The sequence below is a fragment of the Gymnogyps californianus genome, chromosome 11, assembly GCF_018139145.2.
Source record: "Gymnogyps californianus isolate 813 chromosome 11, ASM1813914v2, whole genome shotgun sequence".
Lineage (NCBI taxonomy): Eukaryota > Metazoa > Chordata > Aves > Accipitriformes > Cathartidae > Gymnogyps > Gymnogyps californianus.
The window spans coordinates 5304666-5322598 of NC_059481.1; the positions used below are offsets into that span (position 1 = coordinate 5304666).

At 36.5% G+C, this 17933-nt stretch overlaps 1 protein-coding gene across 1 annotated transcript in view; it reads left to right on the forward strand.

The window, feature by feature from the left end:
* Window positions 1-17933, forward strand: part of VPS13C (vacuolar protein sorting 13 homolog C) — a 102248-nt gene that overhangs the window by 61175 nt on the left and 23140 nt on the right. The window contains exons 53-69 of the mRNA XM_050903681.1: window positions 453-545; window positions 1567-1932; window positions 3190-3279; window positions 3698-3853; window positions 4901-5165; window positions 6002-6159; window positions 6664-6785; window positions 7031-7325; window positions 8689-9078; window positions 10097-10201; window positions 10953-11117; window positions 11477-11605; window positions 13165-13298; window positions 13687-13813; window positions 15275-15510; window positions 15845-15995; window positions 17049-17189. Coding sequence (XP_050759638.1) covers window positions 453-545; window positions 1567-1932; window positions 3190-3279; window positions 3698-3853; window positions 4901-5165; window positions 6002-6159; window positions 6664-6785; window positions 7031-7325; window positions 8689-9078; window positions 10097-10201; window positions 10953-11117; window positions 11477-11605; window positions 13165-13298; window positions 13687-13813; window positions 15275-15510; window positions 15845-15995; window positions 17049-17189 — 3123 coding nt within the window. The remainder of the gene's footprint in view (window positions 1-452; window positions 546-1566; window positions 1933-3189; window positions 3280-3697; window positions 3854-4900; window positions 5166-6001; window positions 6160-6663; window positions 6786-7030; window positions 7326-8688; window positions 9079-10096; window positions 10202-10952; window positions 11118-11476; window positions 11606-13164; window positions 13299-13686; window positions 13814-15274; window positions 15511-15844; window positions 15996-17048; window positions 17190-17933) is intronic.

Below are 17933 nucleotides of genomic sequence, written 5' to 3' on the forward strand. Positions count from 1 at the left end.
GCAGTAGAGTATGCTGATCAGCATGTTGTCTGGAACTTCATCTACTCCTTCCTGGCAGGGAGCGTTGAGCCACAAAGGTGGCCTGTGTGGTTCATCTTGCACATGGTATTTTTCCTTATGCATTTAGTTTTCTTAAGGATTCAGGGGTTTTTTTGACTATACCATTAGTCTGTCTGTGTGTTGGGTTTTTGTTTTGTCTGGTTTTTAAGCCTTATGTCAAAAGCTTTTATTTCACCAGCTTTTAACCTTCCAGTACAAAATTGCTCTTATGCAAATTTGGATGCTGGCATGAAGCACAGTAACGCTATGGAAAGAATGCTGTTACTCTGAAACGTGTTGTTATCTTATGGCATCAGCATCCCTGTGGCCTCTGGGGTTAAAAAATACAAGACTATTTGAAAAGGTTAGATTCCAGGAGTTGCCTTAATAATCAAATTATATTTTTCACTCAGGTGTTACGGCCATGTTCTTTGGTCATGGAAAATATGATGCATATCTCAGGGTTACAAACTGTGGTAGTAACAATAGAAGAACTTACTATAAAGGTAAGATTATTAAAACTGTCTTTGCAAGAATAGGGATGTTTCTCAAGCTGTAGCTTGGGGTTTTTTTAGTTTACATATTGCTATTTAAAAACCTCCATTTTCCCCATTAGTTTAATTCCAGAAATAAGTATTTATCCTTTTTAGAGCTGCTTTGTGTTGGAAAAAAATCATTACATGTTCCTTGTTTTGGCAATCTCTTGGCAAAAAAGGACTAATATAAATACTTCAGATACTAGGATTCTTCCTACCAGTTTCTTCCAAATTTATGAAACAACCCTTCCTCCTGCTGCCACCACCACTATTTTTCTCTTCAGAGAGACTTATAAGCAGGAGCATGCACACAAGTGCGTGTAAATTTAAGGCTGTTAACATGTTTTTCAGAATGATATACCATGTGAAACACTTTGTTCTTAATAGGTAAATTAATAATTGTGTCTATAGTAAAGGTCTTTCTGAATGTAATTTGCTAATTCTCCTATAAAAAGTTCCCAAATTTGCATTTGTGATCTGAAAAGGTGGTCAGTGGTGAAGTCTTAAACTGTAAGAAATAGTACATTGTTCCTAAAGCATAAAGCTTTTGAGAGATGTACTGTACTGCTAATTGAAATGGTGGTGTACATAACTCTGCAAACACGCTTTTTTGAACACCTCGAAGATCTTAAAAATAAACTCATGTTTTACAGTGTAGTAGGGAAAAGGTTGATATTGACTGCTGTTACAGGAGTACCACGTATCAGTAAAAGTGAAATTCCAATCTGAGAATTTTGTTCTTGAGCCTGTGGGATTGTGAGGGAGGAATTGGGAAATTTTGTAGGAAAGGAAAATAAGAGGAGGTCCCTGAATGGATTCTGTTTCTTTGTCTTGGAATTTAAGTTGCATCTCTTTATAAGGGCCTTTAATGCTGTGTACCTTTATGAAGAACCCAAGAGTTATTTGCCATTACAATTTATCATATATCTTGTATGCTAATCAGTTTTTAAATGTTTTGTGCTATAAAGGATTTTTTTTAATTTTGTTCAAGATCTCGCCAATAATTCTGAATACTGTGATGACCATTATGGCTGCCATAAAACCCAAAACAACAGAGGAGGATTGTAGAGGAGCAACTGGAGTTCCTGAGAATTTGTGGCAAGTGAAGCCTATAGATCAGTGCAGTGCTTGGTTTCTTGGTGTTGATGTAGCCACAGAAGCAACGGAAACTTTTAAGGACCGTGAACATATTGTGAAACAAGAGAAATTTGACTTTGTTGTGAAATCGGTTCAGATCACCTTGGAATGTGGTCTGGGACATCGTACTGTCCCTTTATTGTTAGTAGAATCTGTGTTTTCAGGTGTCCTTAAAAACTGGTCCTCGCTGATGGACGTCACTGCTGATATGTCCCTGGAGGTATGTAGAATCAAATTGTTAGCAGTTTAAAACACTTCTGCACGTTTCATAAAGTTCAAGTAACTTTTTAGTACACTTTCCATGTGCTAAATTAATAATCGATTTAAATTGTAATGCTCTTAAGAGTTCCTTAGTAGTCAGGCAAGTATGACTAAGCATAATGTGGTTTTTACAGAAACTTTGCAATCTGTAGTAGATTTTAATGGCAACTGCTACTCTGGAATAATCTAGGCCTCTCTGTTTCTCTATTTTTGCATATGCAGTTTTTGCTGTATGAACAATGAGCTTGGCTTATTTGAATATTCATATCTAACTCTTATTGCCCACCTTTTTTTTGGTTCTCTATCATTGTGTTTATTGGTAAGATAGAAGTTACACTCTTTTTTTCAAAGTCTTTTCTGCATCTTGGATTGTAATCACACCATATTTGTTTTGCCAGCTATTGCAACTCTTTTACCCAAGATATGGTAAATTCCGAGATGGTATAAGTTTCTTATGGAGGCAGCATGTTAAAATTTCATACAGCCAGATGTGCAGCTGCTCTGTGCAGTAGGTTAACTACATCTTAGTTATATTTTGTCAGTTTACCAAATGTGCCTGCACTGGATATACAAGTAGCCTTCTTTCATTGCTAGATGTGCATATCATGATAGAGTGTGGAAGATGCATGCCTAATCATTTACAACTGGGGGAATTCACTGTGGTTCCAGAAGGCGGGGAGGGATGAGGAAGATAGCTGAAAGGGAGTGTCCAGAACTATCTGGTCCACAACTTCTGTTCAGATTTGCAGAGGCTGAAGGGAAGTAAAAACTTGGTGTAGGCTATGAGTTAGACGAATTGTTCCAGTGGACCAGATTCAGATGAAGGTTTGCTCAGACTAATTGTTATTTCATAGTACAATGAAGTACTTGCGGCATTGAAGTTTCTAATCTCAAAGTCATTCTCTGAAACAGTGTCAGAGAGGATAGGGGTGTCTGGTTGCTCTAAAAGCGAGCCAGGTAGTCAGTTCTTAAAAAATGATGTCACTTAGGAAAAATGTATAATATATTACACTTCTGTGTATTAATTTGTGAAGCCATTAAATGCTTCACATTCTAATGCTTCTAATGCTAGATCTAATGATTCTAATGCTAGATCTCCAAAATGTGAAATGAAGATTGATTGTTTTCATATTAATATTTTTCATTCTAAATGCTATTGGAAGGAACTCAGTCCTTCATTTTGAGATGCCTTATTTCGTTTTGATTCGTTCTTTAGATTCATTATTACAATGAAACCTATGCAGTGTGGGAGCCGCTTATTGAACGAATTGAAGGAGGAAAGAAGCAATGGAGTTTGAAGCTGGAAGTATGTAAACGTACTTGAAACTATGTGAAATAGTTTGAATAGACAGCTATTTCTTAAAAGTTTTATGTGACAGAGCATTGAGCTTTTGAATGGTGTTGCTTTGAGGCAGCTATGCAATTTCACATGAAAAAAACCAATCAATCTTTAGATATCTTAAGGTTTTTCTGAATAATGTTAATTGTCCAGTGCATGGGCAAAATGTAGTGTGTAACCACACATACAGAGAGGAAAGAAAATAACTTGCTTGCCTTCAATGATGGTATAAAATTTCCATGTTTGTGTAAGATGTCTGAGATTTACAAGGTAGGTTTTCCTTTGCTTGGGGAAATTGTCAAATGTAGGTCAAGTTTTTTTCTGTTTTAACATAAGAGAAAGTAATCTGTGTGTTCATAATTGTCTGATGAAATTTTTGTTTTAGATGAAGACTAACCCTGTCCAAGAGAGAAGTTTGATGCCTGGGGATGATTTCATTGTTCTTCCTGAGCCACAAACTGCAGTTAACATCTCTTCAAAGGATACAATAAATATAACAATATCCAAATGTTGTCTTGCTGTTTTCAGTAATTTAGCCAAGGTAGTCCTAACAGGCGGAAGGTGCCGAATTATGTGGTTCTGTAGCAAGTTCTGATTTTTTTTTTTAAAGAATTTTCTGTGCTGCCAGCCACAAGCCAATGACTTCTGCAGCCCTGACAAATGTCATCTAGCAGGGCTGAGGAGTTTTGCTCTGATTAGTCCTTTAGAGTTAACAAAAAGGTGGTTCTAGCTTTTGAAAGAAGCGATTTCTGTGTTAGAAGAACAATTGTGCTTATGCAGGACTTAGGGCACAGTCCTACAAGCAGGCTGAATGAAAATAAAACCCTCCAATAAACACAACTATTTCCTACAGTCCTTTTTCTGAAATATTAAAAGAGAAATTTACTTCCCTTCTATCTTTTCTCCTTAATAGAGTACTAAGAAAAGTGTGCATTTTAGGATTGGCCTTCAAACTGTAGAATGTTCAGTGTGTTTAAAAATATTTTTTTCCCTATTTTTCTTGTGATAGTAGGTGTGCTTATGAATGTCCTAGGCTTTTTTTCCCTTTTTTATGGGGGGAGGAAATTTTGGTTACTAAATCCAAGCTACTTTTACAGAATGTGACTGATGCCTACTTATTTTTTAATTCTAAATGAGCAACAGTTCTCTAAGTTAGTACTTGGTTATACTGTAAGTCTATATTGGCAGTCAGTTACCATGGCTTTTGTGTAATCAAACAAATGTTTGCCAGCATAAGTTGTGGTTGAATATGAAGTATGTACATGGTGAATGTGCTTGGGACTTCTGTGTCCCAGAACTTATTTTTCTCTTACAACCCAACAACTGTAAAAAAATTCCCTATGAGGAGCATGAATGCTTATTGTAGCATCAACATTTGCTGCAAATCACAGAATAATAATGAATTTTTCTGGAAGTAACCTTTACTTCCCTGAAATACTACTACACAAAGCATAGGTATTGCTATATATATATATATTTTCTTTTTTTCTTTAAAACGGTAGTTGCTGGGAACTGTCTTTTAAAGCCTTTGTATATATGTTATTGTGGCTATTTATATATGACATATTTTATATGTTGTTAATTACAGGCATTTTCAGAAGGGACTGCATCCACTTTTGACTATTCCTTTAAAGAGACAGCACCTTTCATAGTGAAAAATGCCCTAGGCGTTCCTCTCAAAGTGCTTCCTAGCTCCAGTTTTCAGATAGTTGGTTCAGTTGCAAAAGAAAACATGAACTATGTAGAAATTGGTCAGAACATGGAACTGGAATACTCTGTTTTTGAAGCGCCCCAACGAGGAAAGTTGTCTGCATTGTACCGACAAGAAAGCTCCGTCTTCTCTTTAAATTTAGGTATTATGCTAGGGAACACTGTGTGTTATGACATGTTGAGAATGGGAAGATGGGGGAATCAACATGGTTAAATTCAATGTGATCAAAATTCAGGTGAAGTACATTGTGTTGAAGCTACTTTTGAATACTGATGGCAATTAAAAAAGAAAAAAAAAATTAAACCACCTACTGGACTTCTTAAAAAGATGTAAAATTCCTTCCCTCCAGTTTTTCAGAGAGTGAAAAGTACAATGTTTTTTCTCTCCCTTTGGAAGAAATGGAAGACATTCTAGTGAAGTCATTGATAGACCATCTTACAGACCCCTGGGACATAGGCCTGTGGGTTCCAGCTCCTGTTAAACAGGATCTTCATTTCTCATATCCTACTACCATTCGGCTTTCTGTAGTTACCCAGTTACTTGAGAGCAGTTATGATTTTTCTGTGTTTTTAGCTTTGCCAGACAATAATCCTAGGAGAACAGGATATAATAACTACTAATAGATAATCTTCTGGTTTTTTCCTTTGCATCCCATCCCATATGAAGGTACTTGGCCATGATACAAAGATCATGTTCTGTGTTGCGTTTTAACTCACCCAACAAATACGTTTGTTTACTTTTTGGTGTATTTATCGTGCTACCTGTAAATCGTAATCTAAAGTTATGGTCTTCAAGAGTATTCTGACCTTAAAGCTTTCCTTCAATGGTGCTCAAGTACCATTTCAAGGTGCTTTTGCCAGAAAGTGCTTTGATCCTGGTTGTTGCTGAGTTTAGAGAAGCTAAACTATTGTTCAAATAGAAAATGATAATGTGATTTGTTTTGCCTAATTAAGACTTTTGTGTATTTTTATGGATTAGAACTGCAAGGATATGAAGAAGTGGTAAACATTCCCATAGCCAAACCAGGTCGACGACTGTACAACATAAGAAACCTTGTTGATCGTTCAGACTCGATCATTGTACAGATAGATGCTACAGAAGGAAATAAGGTTATTACTGTACGATCTCCTCTGCAGGTAAAAAAACCGGCCAAAGAAACCAAAAGCCTGAAAGCAGTGCTCTTTGAGTGACTTTGCTTTTCTTCCCTAATGCATTTTTTTTGAGATCATACTTTTCCATAAAATTACTTAAAGGCAAATTATTATTTTACTCTATTTGTTACATGAATTATTATCCGTAATTCTGTATGTGTGTGTCTTCCTGATAAATGAAAAATTTGGTTTTTACTTGTAACTTTCTAATATCCTCAGTGTTGAGGTTGGAATATGTACTTTTTACATGACTTGACATTTTAAGCATGTTTTTCAATTCATGGAACTTAGAAGTAGCATAGTTTTCTCATATGCTTGCATATTGTTCTCCCTCAGAATTGCATTTCTTACTAAGACACATAGAAGTCTGTTTTCCAGAGGAGTTTAATTAAATCTACTAATTTTGTTTTTCCTTGTTGCTTTTCATACTTTTTCCTTTAGAAATTTATACCATAGAAATGTAATAAAAATTATGCATTTTGATCCTAGATCAAGAACCATTTCTCGATCCCCTTTGTGATATATAAACTGGCTAGAGACTCCAAGTCGCTGGAGCCAATTGGCATATCCAAGCCAGAAGAGGAATTTCATGTTCCTTTACATTCATACAGGTACACTTTTTCTGTTCTGTAGGGCTAATCTTTGTGAGACTGATGCACAAATACAGCATTAGTGTGGAAGCTTAAATTTGCACTTAGAGCTCTTCCTGACCGGGCTAAAAACCCAAAATGCTACCTTTATTAGGTAATTAGTGTGCTGCAAAAGTCCTTCAGAATGTTAGCAATTACTTTAAAATGGATGAAGTTAGCTGTCAATGCAAAGCTATTGTGTACCATTACCTGCCTTCTTCCCACAGGTGTCATCTATATGTTCAACCAACAGGAAAGTTAGAGGGTCAGTTTAAAGAGTCCACGACTTACATTGCCTGGAGGGAAGAGCTACACAGGAGCAATGAAGTAAAGTGCTTGTTACAGTGCCCAGCCACCGAGGCAAATTTCTTGCCTCTAATAATCAGCTCAACAGCTGTACCTGATGAACTAAATTTTATTTCACCTTATGGAGAGGAGTGGGATCCTGCCTACATTATCCACCTTTACCCTACACTGACTGTGAGGAATCTTTTACCATACTCCTTGAGATATTTACTTGAGGTAAGTTATTTTATGGTTTTATTTGTAAATCCTTTACTTGATTTTAAGTAAGACTCTATTTACTTAGAAGTGGAGGTGAACGTAGTGTGGAAGATACTGAATGTTGTTTTTTATATTTTCTATTGTAAATGAGTGACTCTGCTGATGGATTGATTCTGGGAGTTTTGGGGATTAATTGTTTTTAATTTGGGTGTACCTGGCCAGTTCTGTCTTGCTCCTTAAATATGAGTCCTATACTGGATTGGTCTTTCTCTTTTACATTCTTCTGAGACCCTGTTTGTGTTTTGCCAAGATATCTTTTGTTTCACAGGGAGAGGTGTAAGAAAAAGCATCTGAAATTTCTGGAGCTTTTCTTCTATGTAGAAAACACAACTTCTCTCCATTCTGATACTGATTCTTTACTGAGGGCTCTTGTGAGGTCTCCATTGCACAAATTGGAAGATTTCTTTGTGGGATGCTACGCAGACTTTTTCCCACTTGTTTCAGTATTTTCAGTATCTAGTATTTCTTCATGAAAGCTGAGTGATTTTAGTAAATAGAAAAGGTGTGAGGATTTAGAACTATCATCCTAGCTTTTTCTGTTTTGTCCTACTCACATAACTGGCTGTGGAATTCATTTAGATCTTTCTTTCACTTCTGTCCAACATTCTAATGGCATTTCCAGTTTTCCTTACTTTCAGTGTACTTCAGTACGCAGAGTCACAGAACGTAGAACAGAGTGCCATTGCCTTGACTGAGGAGCTAGAAAACTAGTAATTCAAATCTATTTCTGAAGGCACTGTACGTGTAGATGGGTATGTGCTTATTGTCTTCACATCCTTCGACTCCTCAAGCCTGACCACTTTTCAATACAGTAAAATATACTGTTTCTTAGTAAAAATTAGGAAAGCTGTTGTTGTGGGATGCTACTGCCTGAGGAAGGCTGTGCTACCAAACAGTATGGCACAGCTGCTGGCTTTCTGCCTTGGGTGTTCTTTAATGTGAAAAGTCCTGGCTGTACATCTGCAGCACAGTCCAATTCAGTGTTGCACCCAGTATAGTAAGTATATGAATAAGAACTCATTGCCAAAATCGATTGGAAATCATGGAGGAGGGAGGGAGGGAACAGAGACAGGGGATACACTGAAACTAGTTTGCCTTCCTGAAATCCAGAATTAAGCAGTCTTTACTGTCCTGCAAGAGAAGTGCAATTGATCTCAAATTATCATAGGATCAGGTTCAAATGAAAGTGATTGGAGATTAGGACGTGGTACTGAGAGATCTGAAACGTGCATCCTGCAAGAGAAGAATAAAATGCTGGTTTTTGAATACCTAAATTTTATATATTAAAAACTTAATTTGCCCCTTATAAATTTTGCTACAGGGAACAGCAGAAGCCTGTGAATTGATGGAAGGGAGTGCTGCAGATGTTTTTCATTCAAGAATCAATGGAGAAATAATGGAGCTTGTATTGATAAAATATCAAGGCAAAGACTGGAATGGGCATCTTAAAATTTGTGATGGGCTGCCTGAATTTTTTTCCGTGTGTTTCACATCCCATTCTGCGACAGTGATGACAGTGGATATTTACATACATACTAGGCGAACTGGAAGCCGTATGATCTTGTCTGTGTTCAGTCCTTATTGGATAATCAACAAGACTTCCCGTATTCTCCAGTATCGAGCTGAAGACACTCATGTGAAGCATCCAGCAGACTACAGAGATGTTGTTTTGTTCTCCTTTAAAAAGAAAAATATTTTTAGTAAAAATAAGGTATGCTTATTTTAGGTGGTGGTTGTGGTGGTGGTGTTTTAAAATCCTGCTCTGAGGGGGAAACCACACCCACATATATTTTGTCTAAGGATTTTTTTGTAGTATTTAAATCTATAGGCTTTGATTTGGCTGCTGCTTTCTTCTTGTTAATTATACTTTTTGGACTAAATAGAAGGGAAGGCAAGTAGACAAAAAGTCTATTGCAACTTTCTCTCGGTCTTGCACTGCATCCTGCTGGCTAACTTTCATCCTGGCCAGAAGCTGGCTGATGGTATAGAGTGGTTAGGTCCTGAAAACTCAGTAGGTACCCTACCAGAAAACTGGGAGAGGAATTTAATGTAGATATGTAAATTAAGAGTGTGGTCTCCCTTTATAGTCAAAAGGAAGGCTGCTCTGAATCTTCCTGTAGAGGCATTTTCCACTGAATAAAGAGGAACCACAGGCTTGTGTTTTACTCAGCTAGGTACTTTGACATTTATAATGCACAATGTAAATATTCCGTCCTATGTTAAACGTATTTCTTTTGTTTTGATGTAATATTTGCATGATCAAATGAAGAGTACTGTAGTAGAGGATTTTTTTCTGAAGTGGCCCTTCTTTCCTTCTAAATATCTTTTTTCACCCAACAATAGTTGAAGAAAAGGTTGAAGAAACAGTTTTGACAAGGTGGTCTTTTGATTATTTCCTCCTCCCTCTTCAAATTTATGAAGCACCACAAAATTGTAGCTTTTTTCCCATCTATGTGTGCTGTCATGAACACAAGAGTCAATGGGGGCTCCTCTATTTTGCTACCTTTTGCTGTAACGTCTTTCCCAGAACTCAGGCACAGACTAATAAATCAGAATATGAATAGTGATACTACATGCTTAAGTTGATCTTAACTTACAGAAGGTTTTAAAAGCACTTAAGTGTTGTCTTTATACTGCTACATGTGATATATGCACTCTATAATGCATGAACTATAGAACTAAAGTGAATTTATTGAAGTACTTGCCATGTTGTTCTTTTTTGTGTGTAGATCCAGTTATGTATTTCAACTAGCACTTGGTCCAGTAGCTTTTCCCTTGATACTGTAGGAAGCTATGGATGTGTCAGGTGTTCAGCTAATAACATGGACTATCTGGTAAGACAGGTTTCTGTGTTTTGCAGAGCTCTCTTGGGGTTCTTTTGGCTTGACTTCTTTTTCTCCTTAAGGCCTTTGTTTCACTACTTACACTGCTTTTAAATCATGGAAACATTTAACATCTAGGGTAATAAGTTTTATGCCCCAGCTATTCAGGTCTGCACCTGGCGACAAGTAGTTTCACCAACAGAAGTTTCAGTGTAATTCATAAACGTGGTTTATATAACAAATGTGTAGTATTAGGCTGTTCAAAAATACAATGGTAAACTTGCATAGTGGAGATAAGAGTTCACATTCAAAATTCATAATTGTTTGCAAGTGTTTAGATCTTCACTTGGAAGCCTTGTCTAAGACTACATTTCCACAACTAAGAAGAATAAAGAATACACTTTATAATAATATGCAGATATGTGGGGAGTTGTGTTTCCATATACTCTTTAACTGATCTCTGATGATATGATCATTTTAGGTTGTCCTGATTTACTGTAGAGGGATTCCTGTTGGATTTTCCCCACAAATGCTATAGCTACAAAATGCTACAGCTGAAACTGTCTCTTTACCACTGTGTTAATTGTGTTGCATAGTTCACTGATTTTACTGCATGCTGTTTGGTTCTTTTATTACAGGTGTTCAGAACAGGAGTGTTGTGTGCTAGCCTTTGTAATTACAGTAATGTTGGCTTTTCTTTTTTTCCATCTGGACTTTTCTCTTAAGCTTGTTTTTGATTGCTCAAATTGTCCTTGTTCAACAGGTTGGAGTTAGCATCAAAATGAGCAGTTTTAACCTTACCAGGATAGTTACCTTCACTCCGTTCTACACAATAGCAAACAAATCTTCTCTGGAACTAGAAGTTGGAGAAATTGGTTCTAATGGCTCTTTTCCAACTAATAAGTGGAATTATATCTCTACTTCAGAGGTAATGTTTCAGTGTTTTTTTTCCTTTGGATGTTACTGTAGACAAACAACTGGTCTCTAGCTGTCACTTAAGGAAAAAGCAGTTCTCTTATAGAAGCTCTGTCCCTTCTGATGGCATGACGTGGATACTATACATCTTAGGGCAACTTGAACAGCACAGGTTGCGTATGTTGGTAAATTAATCAAGTCCCTCAGTTTAGATAATTTACTAAATTTAGATGAGATGTTCATCAGTAGATACTGGGGTAAGAACTAAGGCATTTGAAATAGTTTTAGTCACACAAGACTCTTTGTTTTACTGCTGGCTTACTATTGAACATGTATGAACTGTTAAAGTCATGCATATTTCTTGTTTTACAGTGTCTTCCATTTTGGCCTGAAAACTCATCTGGTGAACTTTGTGTAAGAGTAGTTGGCTATGAAAGCTCATCCAAACCATTCCTCTTTAAAGCCCAGGATAATGGTACTCTGCTGAGGCTGGAAGAATTGGTGAGACTGACTTTGTATGGTCTGTTCTTAATACTCCATTTTAGCCTTATGGTATTGAACTTAGGAAAGCTTGACTCCCCAAGATCATCAAGATTGAGACCTTGTGCCTTAAGGTGTTGGTGCACTGCACTTCAGTTCCGTTGCATAAATAAGGTTGTGAATCAAGTTTGCAATGTTAATGTTTTCATAGCTGTGTGAAGTGGTCAAGTTAATTTAGCTTTGACAAGCTTAGAAGAAGCTGAACAGCTCTATTGCTATTAAATCAAAAATGGTATACTACACCTCTAACATCTGTTCTTTTGCAGAGGGTATTTCTTAGGTGCCTTCAGTTTGTTTAAATAGTTATTCTAAAGTAGAATATATTTTTTGTTTTCTTGATAAGCTAATACATGTTGGAGACACACATGATGATATGATTCAATTAGAATCTTAATTATTTCAGAACTCACCCTGGCCTAGCATTAGGGAATGTGTATGTAACTGTAGCATATTCAGACAAGTCTTTGGAGATAATGCTTATCATAATTAGCTGAAATACAAGTGACTGTGAGGATAATCTAGCTCTCTCAGTTTGCTGAAGCAGTTTGGAAAAATGCTTTTGGAACAAGATGTCATCAATGATCTGATGTTCTGTTGATGCACTTAATTAGAATTTTGGGCTTTTTTCTTCGCTGTTCTAAGATAATAGATGGCTCAACTTTGCAAGAGAATCTTTTCTAGTCCCTTATGTAGTGAGGTTTTACTACTACTGTGTAGAGTGCTAAACATAATTTCTCACATCCCTCTGATTTGAGCTGGAGAATCTGTAAGATCATCTTTTTCAAAGGTAGATGTGTCCCCTCCCACCTCTCCTCCAGACCTTAAAGCATAGCAAAAACATCAATTTTTCTTGCTAGACAAGTATTCGAGAAAGCTATCTGAAGAGACTAACCAAAAGGGAAAGCATGAGGTACCTCCTTTGTATAAGCAAATGAGAAAAATTGTGCTGTACGTATCTCAGAAGTATCTTGCAAATATATTGGAAGAAAGCAGGATCTTGAAAGCCATTAGAAGAAAGATTTATGATGATTTGTTTAGAGGTTTAATTAACAGAACTTTTCTGCTCAGTGATCAGTTTGTTAATACGCTATTGCTATATTTGTCATATCTTTAAAAACTTTAGTATGTTTGTCTAGAGTAGCCTTTCAGATTTTTAAGGAGTATGCAGGAAATCGCAGGTTTTAAATATAACTTTAAGTTTTGTAACAGAAAGTGAAAGGAACGCTTGCCTATACTTTTTACTGAACTTAGCCAAATAAAGTAATTCTTAAAAATGTTATAATTTGAATATAACTTTTCAATTAAGTTAAATCAACAGTTTGTGGATGCTACTGATGTCTGTCTTAAGCCAGTGACCAAAGTGTTTGAGCTTACCATTGCTAGATCATGTAGAGTACATTTCCTTTCTTCATTTGTAAGAGGGTGGTGAAAGACTGATCTAAAAATAACAGTTTAGTCTGTTCTAACTTGAATTTATGCATAGAACAAATAATGAACTTTCTGTCTAACTTTCTGTCCAGAATGAGGGCTTACTGGTAGATGTGAATGTGTCTGAGCATTCTACTCTCATAAGTTTCTCGGATTACCATGAGGGAGCTGCTCCAGCTCTTATTGTTAACCATACTTCATGGGACTCTCTCAGATATAAACAGAGGTATGTGAAAGAAACAATTCACTGTTGGTTGTTTAACCAGGGGATATCCTTTGTGAAGGAAGTAGTTCTTTTTTACCATTATGGTACCTTGAAAAATAGAAAAAACCCTTTTCTTTATCATATTCTTTTAATGCAGTATTTTGTCTACTTCTAAGCAGTCTTCATAGTTTGAGAAAGTGGAGAGAATAAAGTGGGAGTATAGATCTTAGTTGACCAAGAGCCTAGCTACAGCTGGGCTTCTTTGGGGTGGATAGCCTGGGCCCTTCATTCCTCACCCCAGGAGGCTGGAGGGGTGGAGTATATAGCACCATGATCTGCTTGCACCACTTCAGTCAGTGGTCTTAACCAGTGAATGCTGTCATTTTACTCCTTTTCTTTTAACCTGCAGTGGATTACAAGAGGAAATGGAGTTGAAACCAAAGCAAGTATGCCTGTTTGCATGGACAGATCCAACTAAAACAAGAAAATTGACTTGGGGCTACTCCCAAAATTTTGGTGAACATGACCTACTTAAGGTAAATTTCAGAAGGGGAGAAGTAAATGCTGAACCAATCTAGGACTGTAACAAGATTAAAATTATCTGGGAGAAAGCTTCTTCAGTAACTTTCCGTCTGTCTTGTCCTGTAAGAGACTTCTGAGCCTACTTTCAAGTAGCAAGATTTTAGATGTTTAGATTAATGTCATTGGAGGATTGGACACAAACTCCAACTTGCATTTTCTCCATGGCTTTCTTGGATAGGAAAGAAGAAGGATAAGGTGTATGAGCTGTGGACATATCTAAATAGTACAGAGGATGAATAATTCACCAGTTTTCTAGCAGTGCTGCATTCGGCTTAAGTATCTCCCTAAAGATGGAGAAAACCCCTGACTTGTGACTCTCACTTCTGATGGGAGATGTTTTCATGGAGCAGAAAAGTCCGAGTTGCTCACTAAGAGCTATTTTGGTGTTTGAAACTCATGCAATATTAAAATAGGAGAATGTGTGAAGTGGGGGCAAAATAACAATGATTAAGATTGAAAATGAGTGGGGGAAAAAGAGAAACTGTAACTAGAAGCAGAGGTAAATCTAGGATAGGACTGGGCAAGTATTTTGTTAAAGAATGGGGAAGCAAGCATTGATGGAGGAAGATTTTTCTCACTTAACTGGAGCGTAGGCTGAATAAAGTTCTATGTGCCTGTCTCTGAATAGCAGCCCTCTTGCACCTTTTACTAAACTCTGAATTCTTCAGAGGTGGCTTGGTTTTTCTGTTGACTAGGCACAGAGTTAAGATAAGAAAACTGAAAATATTAGTAGCTAAAAGTAGGGACAGGAAAGCAAGTTTGTGTTTCAGTTATACTGGGAGTGGATTTAGTTTCTCACAGCTGAACTCTGACAGTTAACCAATTACAGTATGCTTTACTATATAAGCACTTTCTTGGGTCAGATTTTTTACATTTTAAAATGTTTTTAGTTTGAAACTGATTTCCTTAGTATATAATTATGGTTACATTCATGATTATTTTGGACTTTTGAGAAAAGGGCTTTAACTATCTCAGTTTTGCCTCAAATTAACAAATAAGGAATATCTGCATTTAAAGAGCAGAGATCTTAATCATTGTCTGGTTTTACTGTTTCGTGGTATATGATTTAAGGCCGCCTTCGCCCATCACCTACGATTCGAAGTTGTTCCTTTTGCTGTGAAGGCCTTTGTTTCCTAATAATTTCCAATATTATTCTCATCCACAAGTATTGCTGGAATGCCTACTTTTCAAAAGGGAAAAAAAAATAAAAATCCCAACCCCCAACTTCTTTCCAGTGTTGGGATACAAGATATCACCAAATCAGTCTGATGCAGTAAACTGAACTAACAAGAATTATGAGTTCTGGTTTGTATGTGTGCCAGTAAACTTGCTTGCTTATGTGCATACAGCAACATCATGGATTTACTCCTGTAATATACTTATTATATACATTTCTTTTTTTTTCCCCAATACAGGATGAATGTGGCCAATTCCCTTACAATGCAAATACTCAAATACACTGGGTGTCTTTCCTGGATGGACGCCAACGAGTGCTACTTTTCACAGATGATGTTGCATTAGTTTCTAAAGCACGACAAGCGGAGGAGCTGGAGCAACCTGATCAAGAAATAAACTTATCAATCCATAGTCTTGGACTTTCTCTTGTTAACAATGAAAATAAAAAAGAAATCTCTTATATAGGAATTACTAGGTACTGCACATGGAAGCCTAAATATTCCTTTGAATAATCAAAACTTGACAGCATATTATAATTTTAGCAATACAGTTGAGTTGCAGGGGACTTCTTTCAAATGAAATCAATATCAGTGAAACCTTTTTAAGTAAAATTAAGTTCTGCCTTTATTCCTATTGTGCAATTTGAATAAATAGGATTTAACTGTCTCCTTTCTTAGCTTCTATTAAAAAAAGTGAACAATAGGTTTTTTTGAGCCTGAAAAATTAGGATAATATCTTTTTACATGGTTTGCATGCATAAGAAAGTTGTAAGTACTTTTAAATTGTTAACCTTGTTATTTGTCTTGCAGTTCTGGTGTTGTTTGGGAACTGAAACCAAGGCAAAAGTGGAAACCATTTAATCAAAAGCAAATAAACCTGTTGGAACAAGCCTATCAAAAGTATCTTTGTAAGAGTGCTTTCCAAGCTCCAGGTTGGCATAAACTAGACAGCAATACTGAGGTATGTTTTGAGGTTTCAGTGTTTAAATGATTGCAGAACATGTGCAACAGTTAAAACGGACTTCTGTTTTGCTAAGTAAGGATAGATGCTGTGTTAAGACAAACACAAACAAAAAGCAAGCTTTTTTTGGAATAGTGTCACATTTTATACAGTAGAATATTTTTGTATTGAGGTAATACTGAGGCAGTATTGAGGTATTTTCCAGACTTGTATTATGATGTAAGAATCTCCAAGAATTTTGCTTTTGTATGGTAGAAAGGATTACTTGGTATCTGCATGTTAGTTATGAACCTATATTCTTGTTGATGTAACTTAAATTCTTTGCAGAAGTCTTGGTTTTAGCTTCTTAGTAAGCTGCAGTTCCCATGACTTCGTATGATAAAAGAGCCTATAGCATTCAAAGACTCTTGAAATTAATTCACTTACCTGAGCTTTTTCAGACATTAATTATACATACCTGTATTCCATGCAGAAATTTAATGTGTTGAAATGGCTAAGTAAAATACAGGTATTTTATAGTACCATAACCAGGCTTGTTTTCTATGTCATCCTTTCATTTGAAAAACATATATACCCTCAGCTGTATGAATGCTTAGGTTTTGTACATTGCAGTAGTGCATTTAAAGTACGTGATATCAAAAACTCCTATCTGTAAGTCGTTATGTTTGACTCGGAATAGAGGAGAGCTTTTTCCTTTTGCTTCTCAAATGTTTCAGGATCAGGGTAAAAGCATCAGCTGGGGAAGTAGTCAGCTGCATGTAAATATTTTTAATTATGCCAGTGTAATATATAACTCATGAAGAAATAGTTACTAAGATGACACAGAGGTTCCCGCTTGGGGCAACTGAAGTTGCAAGTTAACGTGCTTATCAGACTAACTTGTGGTTTTCGTTACTTTCCATGCAGATGATTGGATTGAGTAATTCAGTAGCCATGTGGTCATGAAATAAGGAAAAATGCAAATTTTATTTGCTAGTCTGTTTACTAGTAACATAACATTTTATTATTTCTCTAATTAAACTGTGTGTTAGCTCTGTTTTCTTCTATTTCCAGGTGAATTTTAGTAAGGTTCCAATGGAAATGCGTCTCCCAGTCAGATGCAGCATCCGACGCAACTTTCTGTCAGGAATTCAGGTTGAATTCAAACAGTCGCCTCACCAAAGAAGCTTACGGGCTCAATTGTATTGGCTGCAGGTACCATCTTTTATCATGTTCTATAAACTAAACAGACACTTTAAAGCTTTTATTTTGTTCATTTATATGAAGAAGTATCTCCAGATCTTTTATATGTGGTGCTCTGCTCACTGTGTCAGAGTAGCAGAAGTACTATGAATGCTCCATTGATGGAAAAGTACTGCAGAACTGCCATCCCAGGATTTTGCAAGTAATATAGAAAAAATTCCACAAAATTGTGAGTTAATGTAAAGCAGGGTGCTATGATGGAAAGCTGATTTCTAAAGAGAGGTGGTTTTGGTGTTTTAAAACAAACAAACAAAAACCTCAACCTTTTTCAAAATCTGCTTACCGTAGTTTGTATATAGTCATGTAACATTCTAGAGAGAGTGTATCTAGAGGTTCAGAGATCTTTAGTACAAAAACTACCTGTCTAATGGAAACTAAATAATAGACATTTAAATACTCAAAAATAGTGTGCAATAATATATCTGCATATGAGCTTAACAGTGAATTAATGTGCAACACTTGTACCTGATTAGCATTCTCCAGTCAGTATTAATAGTGTTGCTAAATTAACCAGTAGAGCGCTTGAGCAGATACTAGTGAGAAGTGTTTAGTACTAGAGGAAAATAATGATGAGAAATCATCATCATTGTCATCTTCATCTCCATTTGCTGCACTTCAGAGTCCCCCAGGGGAGGGCACTCATTGAGGACCCTGATGCTTTTGCTGACCGGCTGGTGGGGCCTGAAGGTAGCCTTC